The sequence below is a fragment of the Puma concolor genome, chromosome D4 (assembly GCF_028749965.1).
Source record: "Puma concolor isolate L17-30 chromosome D4, mPumCon1.1.hap2, whole genome shotgun sequence".
Classification (NCBI taxonomy): Eukaryota; Metazoa; Chordata; class Mammalia; order Carnivora; family Felidae; genus Puma; species Puma concolor.
The window spans coordinates 17,982,787-18,004,508 of record NC_141679.1 but is presented as its reverse complement, the minus strand read 5'-3'; the positions used below and the strand labels follow the sequence as shown (position 1 = coordinate 18,004,508).

The window sequence follows — 21,722 nt, the reverse complement described above, 5'->3', positions numbered from 1 at the left end:
CAAATCTCCAGCTCACACTAGTCCTGCATATCGTCCTAGTTCTCAAAGCCAATAACCGTATTCCAATTATGTGGTCTTCCCAACTTGCTCCTCCCTCTCCCTGGAATGCTCAGTCCAGTTCTCTACAAGGGAGCCTTCTTATATTTCAGGTCTCAGAAAAATGTCACCTCCTCCAAGAGGTCTCTCCATTGCCACTCTAGACAAAATGGTTCCTTTCATCAAATTACTCTCCAGTATTCTACTCTGTTTATGTTCTTCTTAGTACTTATCATTTGGTTTCCTAAAGACTGCCTCGCCAAATAGGGCCAAAGTTCCAGGTATGTCAACCCATTGTTCAATGCACAATGTCTAGCATAGATATTGACAACTAGTAGACCATTAATACATGTCTACTGAATGAATGAATGATTCCATCTAAGCTCTATGTTACCAACACCACATTTTCTCTACACACCTTTCAGAGATGAGAAAAACAAGATTAGAAATTTCTTTCCAAAATCGCTTCTCACAACTTAACTCTTTTCTCCCCCTTGGGCTTAAACTATTTTCTCAGAGTGGTATCATTGTTTATAGAATTTTTAGGCATCGTGTCCTTTGAGATGGAATTCTTGTCAAGGTGGCGGGGTGGATGACATAGCATAGATAATGATATAATTACTATAAAATGAGTCAAATCCCAGAGGACAGGTCTTTCCCATTTTCAATCTTAAATAGTGTTACCGCTTAGGTTAAATCATAAATCAGGTATTTATAACATGAGACATTTCTAATATAACATATGACCTTGAAAATGATGTATATAAGCAAAAACTCTGGGGACTGTAACCAAATTAAGAACTACTCTTCTTAAGAAATGATCTTTAGTATTACAGTAATAAAAGGAAAATACGTTCAGTGAATACTCCATTTTTCTAAAATAAAGCTAAGCAAAAGAAGCAGGCAACAGTCACCTAATCACGTCCCTGTCTTCAGTTCAGTCTCTGGGCAACTCAACTATCCATCCACCCCTTCTTAGCTTCCTCATCTCAGGAAGGGGATGGAAAACACAGGCTGAATCTCAAGATAACACAAAGTGAATGAACCTATTGACTCGGGCTTTTCTAGCAATAAAGGACACCTTTGGAAGCTGCAATGTTTTAAACCATTAACTACTAGTTAGGTACAAAGTTGAGTCCAGTGAAAACTGGCTTCCACATAATTTGAACTTGAAAAGTGCTAGGGGACACAGTGTATTGTCTGTGTGTATGTAGACATAACAAAGCTATTTTCATGCACAGTCCTGGCAGCAGGCCCGTGGTAACTGCTCTGTGGGTCTGGTTACAATTATTTCACTATAGGGAATAGCCCAGGACAGTACATCCCTTCTCTGTCCACTCGGCCTCAAGTGGCAATGTGTGCTGTTTTTTACCTCACGAACCTCCTTTTTCAGCGCTCCTCCCTGATTACAGTTTAAGTCTCCCCACCCTCCTCATGCTATATATCCCAACCCTCCATGCCAGAAATCTCAGCTAAGTTCTAAGCCCAAACTACAACATTCTAGAAACTTCTACAATACCCTAAAAGCTCTAAGAGCATGGGGGAAAAGGGAGTGTGTGTTAACTCCATCCTCGCTCTTGTAATTACAGAGAATCTGGGCAAATATACATGTATTGTGCATGTGCTTCTGAAGTCCTACTTGAAATCAGTAACACTCTCCTACAAGGAAAGAGTGGATATATTCTCTGCTATTTTACCTCAACAACCATTTGTCTCCCCGCCCACTGCAGCATTTCGTACGGGGGAATGTGGCCTTTGGGAGTATTTTTAATGGAACGTTTTTACTGAAATGTGTTTTTAATTACAACAAAACAAAGAAGATAAGAAGAGTGTACAAGATATCAGGCCTAAGATGCTAACCCCAATATTTAGAAATGTTTACGTCTATCGAATCCTTCTTATGTGGTCTCCTCCCTGCAAGACGGTCAGGTCTAGATCTTTGAAGCCCCTCAATTAGTTACTTTAAGTCAACTTGCTAAAAACTTCAGGCCCCATCTCAACTGTCCCAGGTATTAATTTCTCACAATTACTGAATCTCAAATATTTGGAGCATTTCCTCATATTTTTTTCCCCTGCATTGGAAACATACTTGGTAAGACAGAGATTATAATGAAAGGTAGAGCGTACGCATAAAGTGGTTGACCATTGGTAAGTGCATAACATTTATATAGATGGACTTTGAGGTTTATAAGAAATACAGATGGTAAGTTTAATTTCCTGAGAAAAGAATTTCCAGGATGGTTCTTCTGAAATCAACAGCATATGGTGTGAATCATCTTGTAGCGCAACACGTCTTTAATTCTTCACACATTGACCTTTCCATGTCTCACGTTATCCCTTCCACTAAAGATCAAAGGTAGAGGGGCTTCTCTTGGAAGCTAAGGGAGGGAATAACATCATGTCTTTATTCTCCCCAAGTTAAGCCCAGTTCTAAGGGATCATAAGTCAACTGGGTAAGGAATGAGCTGAGGTCACGTGGGGAGACGTCACTAATCGCTACCCGCTAGAGGAACTAAGAGGGAAAAATAACGAATATACGAAATTGAACACTTCTGTTCATTTCATTTCCCTCGTACAAAAAATGAGAAGGTTGGACTAGATGGACTGATCTAATGTTTGTATGGAATTGACCTTCTGCAAAACATTGTGCTTAGATGTCATGAAGGATGTAAGAGTATCACGGCGCCAATGTTCCAAGCTGGATCATGGAGGTGGGCCATTTCTATTTTCAGCCAAATCCGGCACACTCCACAACCTTTCCCCCCAAACTGATTTCATTGGCTTTCTTTTTTTTTTTTTTAAATTTTTTTTTTTTCAACGTTTTTTATTTATTTTTGGGACAGAGAGAGACAGAGCATGAACGGGGGAGGGGCAGAGAGAGAGGGAGACACAGAATCGGAAACAGGCTCCAGGCTCCGAGCCATCAGCCCAGAGCCTGACGCGGGGCTCGAACTCACGGACCGCGAGATTGTGACCTGGCTGAAGTCGGACGCTTAACCGACTGCGCCACCCAGGCGCCCCGTTCATTGGCTTTCTTAAATAGCTTGTGCATCCATGTTAGTGTACATTTGCCTCCCTTTGAAGGCAAGTGACGTGTTTTACAAATATTTGAAATATGCCCTGCTTAATTCACTTAGCATCTAGCATGATGCTTTAGACTATTTTTTTTTTTAGTGTGCACTAGATATTTGTTATATACAAATATAAAGACAGGAATGTACAATCCTTAGTCTCCAGGAGTTTCGGCCTCACACTACAACAATAAATTAGCTAGTGCTACATTCTGTCTATATAGGTCCTATAATCTGTATTCTACAAATACTTATAGGATATGTTCCAACAGGACATTTGAAATAGGAGAGAACAGAGAGATAATAAAATAAAATAGATGAGCCTACCTAGAGATGTGTGTATTGTATGCCCATCAAGTTGGCTAGGAAGCATACCAGAAGCAGGTGACATTCTGGGTATATTTTTAGCACCGAATGACAGCCCCCCCCCCCTTCAATTTGTTTATTTTCTGAGTTTAGGTGTAGCTCTGTTAGACGTTCTCAAAGGAAGGTATCCCTGAGGCTCCTGAGATACGAAATTGGAGGCAAATGCTCCCAGGTCACTTCAAACAAGGATGTGTGGAAGATTCTTTGCATCAGCACCCTCCTTTCTCAAAGTCCTAAACAATTTTCAAAGTTTCTATCTGACTCAGTCCCTCTAACTGACCGTTCGCTGTACAACATTTCTTTTTTTTTTTTGTTTTTTTATTTTAACGTTTATTTATTTTTTTGGGACAGAGAGAGACAGAGCATGAACGGGGGAGGGGCAGAGAGAGAGGGAGACACAGAATCAGAAACAGGCTCCAGGCTCTGAGCCATCAGCCCAGAGCCCGACGCGGGGCTCGAACTCACGGACCGCGAGATCGTGACCTGGCTGAAGTCGGACGCTTAACCGACTGCGCCACCCAGGCGCCCCAACATTTCTTGATTGCTAACCATATGTTACTCGGTTTACCAGTGAGAAACCATTTGCAACTCAAGGCCGAAAGGTGTCTTCGGTAAACTTAAATTTTGAATGTCCTGAGCTAATGCTGGTATTTAAACATAGGGAAGACTCTACTAAATTAGTTTCCCTTTGCTAACGCTTACAGCCTCTGGTCAGGGAAACTTCAGTAAAACAGAGTTTAAAAATCTGAAGAGTGTATTTTTATGAACATCAATTATTGCCATTTTTATTTAATAAACCATTTTATAGGCAACGTCATTTGCTGGCAACTTTCTTTTCTCTTCCCAACAGGGCTATGGTAACTGGCAATATATCCCGGCATTGAGATTGCGATGCCAAGCTCTTTCGACATGTGACCTGGCGTTCTCCTGTGCTGCTCACCTAAAACTGTTAGTCATGTTTCACTCTTTTCTTTAGGTAAAAACCTGCTCCCGGGACGCGATTTTACTTGAACTTGCTGAATTATGCCACACAAAAAGACACCACTTTAAGCAGCAACGGCCCAAATGATAATTAGTTCACCTATAATCACTGATTACACAGTCCCTGTTCACCCGGCTGAAAAACCAGAAGATGACTTCCAGATCCACAAAATCCACCTAATTGAAATATTAGAAACCTCTGAACTAATACATACAAAGAGTACCCCAGCACAAAAACAGTGTCCTCTCCTGTGTTTTAAGATGACAGGATTTTCTCCTATTCTGAAATTGCTCCCGGTTTTTAGAAGGGTAAAACACTGACAGCTTTCTGCACCCAGGTGATATCTTTGGGAACAGGAGGAAACTGCCTTATTTACTAGAAAGGCAAAGTTTGTGATCAGACTGTCAGAAGCGCCTGTAGCGATGACGAGGCTCAAACTGAGGAAGAATAGGAAAAGGAGGCAGATTTTCGAGGGACTGGGAATCCTTCCAGTCTTGGGTGCAGTGTGCTTTTACCCGAGGGTCTGGGGTATGCTACAGTGTCCTCTGTGGTAACACCTGTTCTTACACACCCTTAGGAAAAGGATGGCCTGGGGGTCTGTCCTATGAGCTCTCGCAGCAGTTAACTCAGGACCAAGCTTTGCTTGAGCTCAGATAAGAAATCTGCACACTTTGAGCTGATCTGTTTCTATGTTTTGTATCGTTTTTTTTTTTTCTTTTCTCTTAGATTCCTAAGAAGGTTTTTTGTTTGGGGGGGCGGGTAGGGAAGAAGCTCTGAGTGGAAGGGCGCAAGAAGAATCAAAATGGCAGACAGGCCAATGGTTGAAGTATCCTCCAGAGGAAGATTGTCCTACTGATGCCGACAAGCACCTGGGATGCATCGAAAGCAGGCTGCCGGGGAGGGAGGCCAGGAAGTGGCAGTTTTCCCTGAGTGATTGTAATCTAGATGGAATTGAATTGATTGATTGAATCTAGATTGACTGAATTGAATTGAATTGAATTGATTCAATCTAGATTGAAATCTGCCATTAGGAGAAATGACAATACCCCCTAGAGCACGGGGACAGTTGGGGCATGCTGGGAAATGGGGACGGCAGTCCCCACTGGCAGCTTTTTACCCCCAACACTCAGCCTCACCCTACTCCCTGACCTGAGAGTGCTGGCTGTGCCCCGGGGCAATGCTGCAGCTTTGTCTTCTCCCTCCTTAGATCAGGCTTTTCAGCTTGTGAGAGGAAAGGTTGAATCTCCAAATACCCAGGTCCAAGACTTGTTGAAAAGCACTAGATGAGGACATCCCTGGGGGGGGGGGGGGTGTGTGGAGGCTGCTGAGTGGGTGAGGTGTGTTTGCAAGGCTTCGGCTTAGCTTTTGAACAACTGAAGCCTTGTCTTACTGTCATCCGAGCTCTGTGCTGTCATTTCTTAGTCCCAGATACTTTTGACGCCTTGCTGGAGGCCCACAGCTTATTGATCCAGGTGTATCATCAACGTCTGACCCACTCTTGGAATACTCAGATGTCCCCCTCCTAACCTCCAGCTTCACTTACGGGAAAAGATTGGCCCACCGAACGAGTTAACGTGGAGTTACGTGGAGTTACAAGGCAAGGTTTATCCTTTCTCATTTTATCTATCAGTCTATTTACCATCTACTTTTGGCTCCATGATCAGACCGTACTGCTGACAGTCTTCAATTAACAGTGGATCTTTCCACGTAGAGGCTGTCTGGCCCCCTGCCTTCCATCCATCACAGTTGCGGCAAAAATTAATCTTTAAAAATGCTCAGAAGGCAAAGAGCACGAAAACAGATGGAAGGCTTTCAGGGTGTTCCCAGCCCCAAGGCAAACTTAGCCAACCGAGTGCGCTGCTTGAGGCATAAAAGTGAGGATTCTCCACCTGAACTTAAATAGTGGTTACGAGAACTGTTGAAATATTAGTGGTACGGTAATATCCCAAGGAACGGAGTATCATGTATATCTGTAGCCACCGATACGGCGCTTAATTACTAAGGGTGAGAATGACAACCATTTCTGGAGGGGAATTAGGAAGTGCTTGATCAATTCCTGACTTTTTTCTAATTTACTATTTTGTGGGCAAATACCCCAGAATTGCAGGATGAAGCCAATATGCTTTTCAAAGATCCAATTAGCAGTCACCAACTTAAAAACAGATACTTAGGGGCGCCTGGGGGGGCTCACTCAGTTAAACATCCGACTTCGGCTCAGGTCATGATCTCGCGGTTTGTGGGTTCGAGCCCCGCATCAGGCTCTGTGCTGACAGCTCAGAGCCTGGAGCCTCCTTCGGATTCTGTCTCTGTCTCTGCCTCTGTCTCTCTCTCTCTCTCTCTCTCTCTCTCTCTCTCTGCCCTCCCCTGCTTACACACTTGCTCTCTCAAAAATAAAAAAATAAAACATTAGAGAAATAGATACCTAACAGACACTTCTGTGGCCAGAACTGCCCAGTGAAAAGTTGTCAGGTGAGAATTTAATAAGGTAAGTGCAAGTTCTTTGCTCCACCCCAATTTTTAACACTTTAAAAGATACAACACATTGCAACGATTATTAATTAACCTCATCAAAAAGAAAGCAATACAGACATTCGTGTGAACTTGGAGATCTCTCCACGTCAATTTTTGGCAAGGGGTCAACAAAAGGTGTGGCACCCACTGTATGTTCTGAATGTTGGTGTCCCCACGAAATTCGTATGTTGAAACCTAATGCCCAGTGTGATGGCGTTAGGAGGTGCGGCCTTTGGGAGGTGTTTAGGTCATGAGGGTGGTGCCGTCACAAAGAGGAGACCTCGTAAGAGACCCCAGAGAGCTCCCTTGCCCCTTTTTTTCTGCCATGGGACCCGCCTAGGAAGTGGACCTTCCCCGGACACCCGATGGGCCAGTGTCTCGATTTTAGGCTTCCCAGCCTCCAGAAAAACGAGAAATAATTTTTGTTGTTTATGAGCTACTTCATTTGCGGTATTTTGTTCTAGTGGTCTCAACAGACGAAGACAGCCCACATCCGAAGCTGTGTCCTTCTGCCCGTCTCGGGCTTTCCATGGCTTATATTTCACTCTTTCCATAAGACACGAGGGCCCGACTGCCTTAACACAGGCTCTCTGCCTTAAAGAATGGGCAGCTACAAACGTACTGAGACTGAGCGAGTACTGTTCTTACTGAAGGTCTCGTCATCATTCTTGTGTTCTTCTCCTGTCATCGGCTATTGCTCTCCGTTTGGGTACAACTAAATGGAAACATCATTCTATTCCTCCCTGGGACAGGGGTGCAAGGCTATTTCTGGAAAAACACGTTCTTACTTCAGTTGCTTTTATGATCCTCTTGTAGGAGGGCATCAGAGTGCAGGCCCACAGTCCCTTTTCTAAAATTCTTGGACCTGATGTATTTGGAATTCGACATTTTTTCAGATATGGCATCCGGAGCATAGATTATACAAAACTTCCGGGGCGGGGTGCGGGGGTGGGGGGGAGGCTCTGAGCCAGCACGTCAGAATCACATACGTTAATATTTGTATGGATTCGCACGATAAAGACAAACCACCTCAAGTCAGTTCAGGGCTTTGCCATCAAATGAGTTTTTGTGCCAAATTTGCAAAAGAGCTTCCAGTTTGCTTGGCATTTTGGGTTTTGACATTGAGGGTAAGAGCGTGTAGATCTGTACGAGGTTTTGAAAGAATTAAGATCCAGGATTCCCAAGAGTGGAGACAAATTGACGTTGGTTAAGACAGCAAAATCTGTTGATGTTTCACAGACAGAGAGTGAGGCCTACAGCACGGAATCTAAGGGGCCTTTCAAGGGATCTCTCAGACACAGAATTCGACCACGCGCAACAGGACTGAAGGTGGGTGGGTTGTTCTTGACCCTGAGCTTCAGTCAAATGACCTTGACATAGTCTGTCCCCCAGAGGGAGCGCTATCGTCCTGGAATCCGAGCTGCCTGGCTGTTCTGCAGGGAAAGGGCCCCTGACTGTTCTGAGACCCACAGGAACATTCCCAGACTAGAATAAAAACCTCAACAAGGCAACAGGGTTGGAGCCAACTGGCATGCCTACACCATGACTCCATAATAAAGTAATTACACAGTTTGATTTTTTAAGGATATAAAAACCAACAAAAAAAAAAAAAAAAAAAGAATTGCTTTTTTTTTTTTTTTTTGATATCGGGGAAAAAAAATTCTTTTTAAAATCCTAGTCTTTGACGTTTGAAAGGTCGCATTTGGAAGATTCTGCTCTGGGTTGTTGTGCTAGGGATCATATAGTAGGGAATGGGTAAGTTGTCCTTGAGATGAGGGGTTGTCGCCAGCGGAGACAATAGGAAGCTAAAAGCTTACTTGGCTTCCAGGGCGAGGGCGATGATGCCCGCAGCCATGGGGGCCGAGGCCGAGGTCCCGGTGTGGTTGTCTGTACAGCGTTGCCTCAGATCTGTGGTAATCTGGAAGACAGCAATGAAACATTTAGGGAGCTGGGGTCAATGTGAGTCACGCGCAAGTCGAAAGAAATTTACTCATAAAAGTGGAACGGAGGGGTGTCGAAACAGTTGTTTTAAATGCCTTGTTTTGCACTCCTGACCGTATCACTTCCAGAAGAGTCGCCTGTGTAAATCGACTTTGCAAAGGGAAGCCTGTGGAAATCGGACTCCGCTTCCGTGAAAACCAGGGTCGGGACTACGGTGAGTCTTTGGCTCGGGACGCGGGGGTTATGCAAGTGTCCCCTTAAATTTTACCCCCAAACGCTCGCTTGCCTCACTCCCAGACCCAGCTCTAGTTAAGAATAAAGCTCTTTCATTACCCCAGCACTTTCATAAGCAGGTTATGTTGAACCGACAACCAAACACCGAGTTAGGCACTAGGAGCATAAAAGCACACGATCTGACCCTTGTCCTCCCAGAACTGATGCTTTGGGTGAGCTGCAGGTTTTCTGTCTTGTTTTGTTGTTTTTTTTTTTAATTTTGTTTTTAATGTTTATTTATTTTTGAGAGACAGACCATGAGTGGGGGAGGGGCAGAGAGAGAGAGGGAGAACCCGAAGCAGGCTCCAGGCTCCGAGCTGGCAGCACAGAGCCCAACTCGGGGCTCGAACTCACAGACCGTGAGATCATGACCTGAGCCGAAGTCGGATGCTCAACGGACTGAGCCACCCGGGCGCCCCGAGCTGCAGGTTTTAAGCAAAGCCGAGCCCTGTCATGCAAGGAACACTGGTTTAAGACCTCCTCAGAGATTTCACGTGAATACTAAAAACACGGTTGAAGCCCGGGTGCTTGATGGGACAGCACTAAGTGCCTGCCTGTATGTCACAGAAGGGGATTAGCCATTTCTCCATTTTTTAAAGCAGAATGTGAGACCTAGATCATTGTTTTCCCCTTGGTTTGAATCCGGTTCACTTGAGCTGTGGCTGAATAACACGCCCACCAGCGAGAGCAGAGGTCCTCAACCTCTGTTTCAGGATCATCTCACTAAGGGGGAAAACCGTTAAACTGAGAGTCTCCGCGACAAGACAAATTAAACACTACAAGATACAGATTCTGCAAACCACCGAAATATCTACAATTTAAAAAATCCTCCCTCCCCCACGAGCATCCACTTCTGCCTCCTTGGGTCTCATATCACTCCTGCTGGGAACACACAAGGCTCACGAGATGAGCTGGCGACCTCCTTGCAGTTACTGGAGGACGGGGGTTAAGCTTTCTCTGGCATCCAGACGAGGGTATTGCCCCTATTTTACAGACGGGGAAACTGAGGAGGAAGGTCATCAGAAAGGTGTGGCGGGATAAACGCGGCTGAAAACCAAGTCCTGCTTTTCTGATTGGCTGATTTGGAAAGAAATTTGATCTTCACAGGAAGGAAGTGCCGTGTAACTCCTTAGACATGAGCCCTCCCCTAGATATTTCCTCAGGGTCCCATGCGGATGTCTGTATGGACCATTTAATTATCTGGTATGGCTCTAGACTGACACGCGGGCTGAACTAGCTTCATCCAGGGTCATCGGTTCTCATGGTCTTTTCTTTGTTGCTTTTGACGCTTTTAAGGTCGCCAGATGATCCATGCCAACAGGCACTGATACACAAAAAATGGCAGAATGAACAAAAATAATAGAACCGTAGAGATGTGGTGGTGGAAGACAGGAGGTGAGCTTTTGCCCTCTTTTCCTGAAAAGAGGTCTAGACTCCCGACAGTCTATCTGGCAAGAAGGCGAGGTTTTTTCTCGATTAACAGACTTGATTAACCAGCCACCTTCCAAACCTCCACACCAGTCGCTTAGAGGATGTTTGGGTAAACAGAGCCCTTGCCCACTTCTGCCGAAGAAACTTTCTGGATTTTTAATTGTTGACTCTGTTATTGTTTACAAAATGTTTGTTTATTTACTTTGAGAGAGAGAGCGAGCGAGCGAGCGAGAGAGAGAGGGAGACAGAAAATCCCAAGCAGGCTCCACGCTGGCAGCACAGGGCATGACTTGGGGCTCGAAGTCACGAACCATGAGATCGTGACCCGTGCTAGAAGCCAGAGTCGGATGCTTGACTGACTAAGCCGCACAGGCGCCCCTAATTGTTGGCTTTAAAATGTATTTCTTTGGCTTTTTGTTGGGGTAACAGACACATAACACCAATTTACCCTTCTAACAACTTTCAAGTGTCCAGTACAATATTGTTAACTATCCGCACGCTGCCTTACGACAGATCTCTAGCACGTTATCGTGTATGAATAAAACTCCACCCGTTAAACAACTCTCCTTCGTCCCCTCCTCCAAGCCTGTGGTAACCACCGTCCTACTTTCTGTTTCTATGAGTTTAACTACTCTAGGCACCTCCTATAAATGTAATTACACAGCATTTGTCTTTTTGCGTGTGCGTGACGGGCGTATCTCACGAAGAATAACGTCCTCGAGTCTCATCCATGTTGTAGTATCTGGCAGGATTTCCTTCATCTCAGGCTGCACAATATTTCATTGTATGTATTTGCCGCATTTTATTCATCCATCCATCAGTGGACATCTGGGCGGCTTCCGTCTCTCGGCTATTGTGCCCACGGGGCTGCAAATATCTCTTCACAATCCTGTTTTCAATTCTTTTGAATGTACAAGGAGAAGTGGGACTGCTGGATCATTGCAAAGGTATTTCTAATTTTTTTTTAATGTCTATTTATTTTTGACAGAGAGAGAGGACAGAGGGCGAGCGAGGGAGGGGCAGAGAGACAGGGAGACACAGAGTCCGAAGCAGGCTCCAGGCTCTGAGCTGTCAGCACAGAGCCCGACGCGGGGCTCGAACCCACGAACCGTGAGATCATGACCTGAGCTGAAGTCTGGCTCTTAACCGACTGAGCCACCTAGGTGCCCAGCAAAGGTATTTCTAATTCATTTGAAATCGTGGGTAAATTTGCAGCCTGGTTTATCAAACACCCGGTCACTAAGTCAAGGCATAAGGACCCCGGAGCAGTCTGTTTCCGAGTCTCCAGACATTCCGTTGTTGAGAGATGGCCCTGTGTTCTGCTCACTTCGCCTCCCCTTCATGGCCACGCTCCTTTGCCAGGTTTTCTTTTTTTCAATGGCTTGTGCCTGGATTCAAGATTTTTCACGATGTCTTCCCACTTGGCTCATCTTGCTTATTCCTCAGCTGGATCAGACACTTTCGATGCACAGAAACAAATCCAGAATAAACACTCCAAGTGTGTGCAATGCTTTTCGGGCAGATAAAGAACCATCTCCGGCCAACCCCAAACGTGAACAATAAAAACTTGATGACGTCGGGTCTGCCGTAGGAATATGCCTCATCCACATACGGTCACCAGGTACGGACATACACGTTGCGTGCTGAAATGAAAAGCTGCTCCGTACTTTTCTACGCAAACACCAACCAAGCGCTAAACGCTCTCGGTGTGGGCAAGCGTGTGGAATATTCCAAGTCGGCATTGTGCTTTTATTCATTTAGGTTTTGCAATCACCTTAACTGAGTGAAACTTGAGTGGTGAGAGACAACGAAAAGGGATGGAGCAGGGAGGTGACGGGGAGGAAGGGTAAAAGGAATGAAGAGAAAAAGAAAGAAAAACAGCCTCACTCCTTCGCATCCCCGCTTTAGGGAGAAATTCCAGCTGGGTCATTTCAAGAGGAAGTGACTGTCAGTGGTGGAAATATTTAGGTGTAAATTACCACAAAGATCTGAGGCAGGGTTTTCGTCACGAGGAGAAGCCAGAGTCTCAGGGAATTTTTGTGTCTATCTTTAGAAAGAAAAGGCAAGGACCACCAAGGAGCATGCAATCTCGAAGAAAAATGATGTCCCGAAAACTGGAACCACATGGGGCAACCCCGTTAATCACAACACACGCACGCAAGATCTGATGGTGTGATTTCAAGGAAGCGTGGCGTGGAACAGTAGGCCCGCATCACGGAGCAAGGAGTCCAGAGGTTCCGTATGTGAAAACGGAACAAGAAAGCTCTGTCAGTTTGGGCTCCATTTTAAAAACTGTCTCAAAATTGGGTTTCAATCCCGGTGGTCCATCTTGCACACTCCAAGCTCTCTCAGTTCGCTACCCAAATCAGAAACAGAATTTTCCTCCACGGAACTTCTCCGGTCGCTCAAGAAAATATCCTTTCTGTCCGTCAGAGTGAAGCAAACAGAAGACGACACCAGGCCTCGAGCCAGATCAAAGCCGCCCCGGTCAGCAAATTAGATGTGCAGCCTGTCTCATGGATGAGTTGCAGATGGTTTTTTGGACCCCGCCAAGCTGGGGATGTCATCTTTATTTGGTGCGAAGGGGGTGGGTGTTGTTCAGGTCCAGTCACGCTTCCTCCGAGCAGAACCATGACTTTTTCTCATCATAAGCTCTTATTTCCTCTTATTTCACATTTCATTAGTTGGGCTGATTGGATCTTTTATTCCAGCCTGTTGAGGAAATTCTCCAGGGAATCTCAGTTCTGATTGACTTTGGCCATGAGTGACAAGCCTTAATAGCAGCCCTGCAGTTAAGAGTTTCTATCTCCCTGAGATCTCGCGATCTGTTTTATTCTGAAGGTGCCATATTGTCTCCTATCTGGGAAAAGAGCAACCGAACAGATATTTTTGAAACACGAAATGATTCTACTGTCTGTTAGGTTGAATTTGTGTCTGGTGTGGATTTTGATTTGGATTAGAAACGCGCCAGAAAAGCTGTTTCAAACACAGCCATGGGGGGAATAAAGGCAGAAAATAAATCTTCAACGTGTCAATGAATGAAATAGAAGAAGCTGATTTATTAAGCGCAGCAAAATACAAGGGAATTGAGGACCAATTAGTGCTTTCTGTGTTCACCAAAGTCTGGTGTAAAATTCGATCATGACTGACGAGCCCACACAAAATTCCAGTCCTGTGTTGCCACGGGAATCTGTAAATGGAAGTGCAAACGTGAGGCTTTGCCTACAAACGTGAGGTTGCTATCACTGGAGGAAGATGCCATCTTCGATGATTTTTTACGCCTCCCAAGTGTTCAGCTCGGTTCTAGGTATAGAGCGGAAGCACAGTATTTATTGGCCAAGTTGAATCACTAACATCAAGCTCCCGTATACTGGTTTTGTTCTATAAACTCCCCCAATTATCAGGAAAGACTTCAAGGTTGCTCCTTTGTCGCCTCTCCAGATAAAAAAACTCACATAAGCTCACGAGCAACCTACAAAGGTCATGAGTGTATATGCGTATATATAGCCCGGGGGCCAAAAGTACAGCTGTTCCTGACAAGTACTGTCGCCGCCACAGGCTGGACTGCTTCTCAAACGACCGCCTCAAGCAGCTTGCGACACGTGAGACAACACACAATAGGCGTTTCTGGGTGTGCACGCTCGCGTGTGTGCATACAGCTACGTCGAAACCCACAGGAACTCTGCACGCAAGAGACACTATTAACTAAGGAAATGAAGGCTCAGGCTAACCTGCCTAAGGACATGTAGCAGCTATTACAGAGCGGGGGTAAGCGGTGACGGTTAAATCCTGAAATGGCAGCAAAAGAAAAAAGCTGAGTTATCGGGTATAGTCATCCGCGAGAGCCAAGGTGGCCCTTCGAGGCCACCACCGGCCATGGCAGCGGACTTGGCCCCGAGATCCAGCCCAAGTCGGCAAGTGGGTATCGACCTTCTCCTTCCGGCCACCATCGAGATCGGAACTTTTCAGGAGCAAATTTCATTTCCTCTTTTTAACATTCTCAAGAGACTATGTATCAAGCTTCCCAACAAACTAAACACATCTGGATTTGCCAGTCTTCTGCTTGAAAAAGAATGCCATTTCTCAAGCCAAAAGAAGAAACAGGGAGATGACAGAAATCAACCCCATTGTGAATGGTGACTGTACCTGAATAACGATTTGGGTGGCGGGGGAGGGTGGGGGTGGGGTGTAGGATGTTTCCGTAAGAAGAGAAAATCTGTAGCTGCTTAGGAACATGAAAAGCAATAAGACAATTCCTCCACGTGGAATTGGTCACTCAGTCCAACCTGAGATACCCTGGGCGGGGGGGGGGGCAAGTTTGTTGGGAACACAAATAAATAACATGACATCAGGAATGGGCTGAGCAGAGCCTATGTACTCTAACCCTTGGCTCACAAGACCCCTCCCAGGAGGAACAGGATCAAGGCCATATTCCAATCTCTAAGACAAATGACCAGAGGAAAAAGGGCAAAGGTTGAACGAGTCCCAAAAGAAGGAGATCGTTTAACGATGGGAGGGACTGGGGAGAGAGGGAAGCTTTATTTCCAAATCAGAACTTGGGAGACATTTCAGGAGGCAGTGAAGGGTTTTAGATGGGATCTTTAGTGCTCTTGGACACTAAGAAAGGTAGCACGCAGGCCTTTACGGCAAGATTCCTGTGGGCAATTTCAGATGCGAAATACATTATTGCCAAATGCCTTTGCCTTTTACCAACCTACCAGAAGGAGTTTTTCTTAAAGAAACAGAGCATTTCCCTGTCTTCCTGTGGCTGCGTAAACAATCCATGCGGCTCCCATCCTTCCCAGCGTCTGATAGTGATTTATGCATGCATATTTACTAAGCTCAGGCTCTGGGAAGGAACAAGACAAAATCTTCGACCTCACGTAGTTTCCAATCTACTGCAAAACAGGCAGTCGGTAAGAAAAAGTGTAATACATTAAGCAGCTTTACGGACACGAGGAAGAAAATTGAACAAGATAAAAGGGACTGGGGGAGGGGAACAAGAAAAACCCTCCCTGGGGTGAAATTCATTAGCACAAATGAAGTGCTATCTGGCGGTACCCGGCCTTAACAGAGGACACTTGTGACAAGAGGGAGAGCCCTAGCTTGAACGTCACGCGGAAAGCATATTCTGGACGAGCTCCGGGCGGACACAGGGGACCAGCGACTCGGATTGACAAAGAGCTTTAGGTTTTTGCAAGAGTACTGATTGTTTTAGGGGATTATCAGGAGGTCTTAGGACATGAAAATCAAAATAAATCACCAGGAGTGAAAAACAGTGGATACCTATGTGTTCTAAAGATACATATATATATATTTTTTTTATCACTAAGAAAAGAACCCCAAACAGCTGAGAGCAGCACCGTGCTTTCAGACAGCCCCATGGTGGGTGTCCTTGAGAAGTCTCCAGAGCGTGACAGCACCCTGGTTACAAGATGGCGTCCGTCCCCACTTTGGTGGGAATCCAGGCTCCATCACGTACTGCCTAAGTTTCTTTTTTTTTTTAAATTTTTTTTTTTCAACGTTTATTTATTTTTGGGACAGAGAGAGACAGAGCATGAACGGGGGAGGGGCAGAGAGAGAGGGAGACACAGAATCGGAAACAGGCTCCAGGCTCTGAGCCATCAGCCCAGAGCCCGACGTGGGGCTCGAACTCACGGACCGCGAGATCGTGACCTGGCTGAAGTCGGACGCTTAACCGACTGCGCCACCCAGGCGCCCCTGCCTAAGTTTCTTTCAACCTTTCAAGCATTAGTTTTCTCATCTGTAAAGTGAGAACGGTTCCTGGTGCTCCTGTGTAGAGTTCTGAGGGTACTATGAGACCATGCATTTAATGCATGCCCAGTACCTGGTACTAATTAGAAGGATAAAGAAAAAATGCCATATTTATGGCATGTTACCATAACTGTGAACGTATTACGTATTTGGCACGGAATAAGAAGCATGCAATATTGTTAATAAAAACGTATTAGTTGATAATGTGGCTTTATAATAATCAGTCATTTCAACTGATTTCTGTTGAGCTTACAGGGGAGTTTCTTACTGTAGTAATCTTGCTATTCTGGACGCTTCACGTGCTGTAATAAGATATAAGACCATTACCGATCTGAATCGATTAAAGCATGAATGAAATACCGAGGTCCACAACTGTACCAACAGTCATGGTGGGAAACCAAGGGACAGAGATGTGGCCGATCTGAAACCCAGGGCCAGGTTCTCCTGCTTGCAAAACATTCTGTCGGGGACAAGTCAAATTTATTGAACAAAAGTGCTTTTCCTGAAGCAGAGCGATCCTTCCTCTCTCCTGAATCCTTAGCATCTGCCTGGTTCAAAGCACAATGGGGTTCTACAGACAAGAAATGACAACAGTGCTCTCCTGAAGAAGCCGCAATGGCACAAGGAAATGGATGGCCCAGGGAGGAGAGCCCCAGAACAAAGGGGGGACATTCACCACCATTCCTGCAACACTCAATCACAATGCCATTGACAGGAAGTGGGCACCTCTGAGGGCCCACCGGCGTTTGGTTCAAAGCCTGGTAAAGAAAAGGTCCCAGGCACGTCGCAGGATTATTTGTCATTCTGACATCTAGAAGGAAAAGGGGTCAGCTGGACCATAAAAGGCCGGTGTTGTTGCTAACTCTACTCATGTTCAAACTGTTAACACGTTCACGATCAGAGTGCCTTTCTTCAGGGGGTGGGGGGTACAGATTGCAGTGTTGAGGGTCACTGAGCCACTGAGAGATGGGTCTAAGGCTGGAGACTCTAACTTGAAACAGCTCCCAAATTCCTCTGCAGTTTACGGTAATTTGCAGATTCGGGCAATATAAAGAGATTCTAAGAACGGGATGGAGAAAAATTACTAATAAATTGTTGCTACGAAAATGGGAGAAAGAGATTCAACAGAAGTGAGAAACAAATAGGTTACATATATCAAGTGAGTCAGCAAAGGTTTTGGTATCAGAAGCAGCAGTTAGGGAGAAAGTGTAGTCTATGGCTGAATGAATCCATCCAGTGAACGGATCATTCTGTCCGTCCCTGGGAGAATCCTAAATGATTGCCTGTTGTTGGGGGCGGGGGGTGGTCACAGCATCCACCATAGCATCACAGCATGATGAGGGGCTAGGAAGGTCAAGTCTAGGGAGTAAATCTCACGTAGAGGTTTTGAGGTCTGTCCATCTTGCCTTCTCCCATCCAGGACCCAGAAAACCTTTTCTTCTCCTTTGATATTTTGCCCACTGGGTTGTACATTTCTCTTAAGAAAGGCATTTATGGAACTTCATGGTACCCTCTCCATGGCAATCACCACACAAGGAAAACAGGAGTCGACGGGCATATTCACTTTGAAGCAATGGCAAATTTGCCTTCAGACTCGCGAGGTACAGAAAGAGAACTCTTATTCCAGAGAGTTCCATCAGGATTTTTATGGTGCAGAACTGACGGATGCCACTTAGTTTTAGTGGACCTTGACCGCGAGTTCTGAGAGACAAGCAAATTTGAGAGCAAAAGGGGCACTCCTGGATTATAACATTTTCATAATGAAGGTAAAAAATCACGGAACATCACTTTCCCATTAAGAAAGCCAGGAAACTGTGGTGCTTGTCATCTCTGGGTTTTCTCCTTTTATATTTTACTTTGTATTGCAGGGTTATGTTTACTGATGAATGTTGGAGGTGCTTAAAGGTAGATTCATGTACATATTTTTTAACCCAGTTATTGTGGAGGAATTAAGGAAAGCTAGGGGCAGAGGGGATATGGATATGGGTAGGCGATTTTTATTTAAATCAATCTGAAAAATGTAACTAAAGAAGGTAGTGAAAAGTAGCTAAGGAATCACACATGAAAATTATATGATAACCAGGATAATCAAGAAGACCCAAATGGATATGGATGGAGAATTCCACGAAGGGAGTGCTGTGTTTCCTCCCTGTGTAATCAGATGCGACCCAAATTTGCATGAATCTACAAGACCTGAGAGAAGGGTCTTCGCTAAATGCTAAAAAGTGTCAAGTGAAGCAGCTTAGATTCACTTTAGAGAGACAAATCCTGAGATGGTTTACAAAACTATCATCAAGAAAAGAGCAAAATGCAAAGGTGTTTGAAATTTAGAACCAGAGGCACGGCGCTGGGCACCCCAGAAGTCAGAACTTCCTTGGGCATCAGTGGTTCAAGGCGTATGCAAAGCCCTTTTTATTTACTTCTTCATCATCTTTGTAATAATAATGCCATAAACCATGCAATATTAAATGCTCACCTTTTACAGATGAGGCTTGTTGAGACAGAAAAATTAAGTAATGTGTCTAACGTTACCCAGCTATAGTAAATGGTTCAACAGTGAACAAAACCCAAGCAGGCTGGTCCTGCAACCTGAACTCTCAATCAGTTCTCTGTCTGCACGGAGAGCAGGGCACGCGGGTAAGCGGGCGATCACGTAGGACTTCTGTGCTCTTCATTCCGGCGAGCTGGTGCCTCAGTAGTAGAAAAGCACCTTTTGATCGGTTTAGTTCCCACGGAATTAGTCAGACCCACTTTGAAACCGAAGCGCCGAAGGTAAGTTTCAAAGGCAGTATGGGGACAGAGGGATAAGGGAAGTAGGCTGAGTGTCAGAACTGGTCTCTTCTCTACCACTAACTCGCAAGGTCAAAGTGGACTGCTCATTTGTCTTCAATAAAACTAAAGCTTACTCGTGTCTAAGAGCACATCAAATGCTGGAATAGAATGGCCCAGATAAGCACTTCCAATAACAGAATGACGAAACTTACAAATACTTGTATTGTGTCAGCAGCTAATTTCCATATATTACTTGCCTATTTCCATGTATTACTTTTGCGTATAAGTTTATGGTTCTTCCTTTGTATTTCTTTTTTTTTATTTTTATGTTTATTTAGAGAGAGAGAGACAGAGAGACGCAGAATGTGAGCAGGGGAGGGGCAGACAGAGAGGGAGACACAGAATCTGAAGCAGGCTCCGGGCTCTGAGCTGTCAGCACAGAGCCCGACGCGGGGCTCAAACTCATGAACCGCAGCATCATGACCTGAGCCAAAGTCAGACGCTTACCCGACTGAGCCACCCAGGTGCCCCTTTCCTTTGTATTTCGTAGTGAAAGATAAATGAATAAATCATGACATGCAAATGCCACGTACTATTTTCTTATCGTAGGACTCTCCACTGCTGTAGGTGGTGGCCAACGTGGACGAACACTCTTCCAGGTACCAAGGCTTCTTCCCACTCTCAGCTGTGCTGCTGATGGAGATTGTGTAGATGCTGTTGGTGTAGCCGTCACAGGAACAGTGGTCTTTGCTCCTTCCGCCATTTCCTGAGGCCCAGACAAAAACAGAGCCGAGGCCTCTCCGCCCCTGTTCGCAAACAGAAAAAGTTACATGATGGAAAATACAGATCACAGACTCTACATGGAGAGAAGGTCAAAATCAACAGGCACCATCAAATATCTGCAGGAGGCCTCTGATACTCTTTTCATAATATGCTGGATTTAAGCTGTTTCTTGAGGTGAGAGGAGCTGCTTTTGGGAACTAAAATAATGTGTATGTAATGTCTACCTTGGTGACTGACTACAGAGAATAATCCTGTATTGCTTATTTGAAAGTTGCTAAGAGGGTAGATCTTAAAAGTTCTCATTACTAGGACAAAAAAAAAAAATGTAGCTATGCCTGGTGATGGATGTTAACGAGACTCACTGTGGTGCTCATTTGACAATATATACAAACATCAAAGCATTATTTTGTACACTTGAAACTAATACAATGTTATAGGTCAATTACACCCCAATAAAAAAAAATCTAACATAATCCCTTTCAGAAAGCCAACTGGTGCAGCCACTCTGGAAAACAGTATGGAGTTTCCTCAAAAAATTAACAATAGAGTTACACTATGACCCAGCAACTGTGCTACTAGGTATTTATCCAAAGGATACAGAAATGCTGGTTCGAAGGGGCACATGCACCCCCATGTTTATAGCAGCACTATCAACAATAGCCAAAGTATGGAAAGAGCCCAAATGTCCAGTGACTGACGAATGGAGAAAGATGTGGTATATACGTCCAATGGAATATTACTTGGGGATCAAAAAGAATGAAATCTTGTCATTGGCAACAACACGGATGGAACTAGAATGTATTACGCTAAGCAAAATAAGTCAGTCAGAGAAAGATAAATACCATATGATCTCATTCATACGTGAATGTAAGATACAAAACAGATGAACATGGGGGAAGGGAAGGAAAGGAAAAATAAGATACAAACAGAGAGGGAGACAAATCATAAGAGGCTCCTGAACACAGAGAACAAACTGAGGGTTGGTGGAGGGGAGGTGGTGGGGGGTTGAGCTAAATGGGGGATGGGCATTAAGGAGGGCACTTGTTAGGATGAGCACTGGGTGTTCTATGTAAGTGATGAATCACTAAATCCTACTCCTGAAACTTTTATGACACTATATGTTAACTAACTTGGATTTAAATTGAAATAAATAAAATAATCCGTTTCACGTGATACACTCACAGACGTAACAAGAGCACCAATGATGACAATAACACGGCTAACGTTCATTAGGTACCCACCACGGACCAGCCACATTTATAATTGTTTTACGTGAATCAGACCAAACTCTTCCAACAACACTGTGAGAATGGTACAATCTTTGTCCCCATTGGATAGATGAAGAATTGAGCTACAGAAGTTAAGAAATGTTCCCAAGGTCAGGAAGCAGAGGGACAAAATTGGAACCCAAAGAGCCAGACCCCAGAGTTGGAATACTGTTAGTCGTAACTACCACAGACATGTAATAGTGCTATAAATCTTCACCCACGTGAAATGGGTGCCATTATGCTCCCTCAGTTGACATCCGAGCGATATGACGTGTGAAGAAGTTTTGTATTTACACTGAGATCACGTCGCCAGTGAGCAGCAGAATTAGGGACTATGTGCCTTCCAGAGCTGTGCCTCCCCTATGTACGGCATGGGCGTTAATTATGAAGGATGTTAACGCATACTACCAGAAATAAAAGAACTCCAAGGTTAAGAATGTTTGGAAAGTCTAAGTTAAGCAAAATAAAACAGGTTCCCCTATTGCAGAACTTAGTAAGTGATCATCCATTGCA

General features: G+C 44.7%; 1 protein-coding gene across 4 annotated transcripts in view; it reads right to left on the bottom strand.

Annotated features, from left to right (window-relative positions):
* PCSK5 (proprotein convertase subtilisin/kexin type 5) overlaps positions 1-21,722 on the bottom strand; it is a 472,761-nt gene that overhangs the window by 242,287 nt on the left and 208,752 nt on the right. For all 4 annotated transcript variants that reach the window (XM_086685036.1, XM_086685033.1, XM_086685035.1 and 1 more), the window contains 2 exons: positions 19,752-19,964; positions 8,784-8,884 (listed from right to left, as the gene is read on the bottom strand). In XM_086685036.1, coding sequence (XP_086541162.1) covers positions 8,784-8,884; positions 19,752-19,964 — 314 coding nt within the window. The remainder of the gene's footprint in view (positions 1-8,783; positions 8,885-19,751; positions 19,965-21,722) is intronic.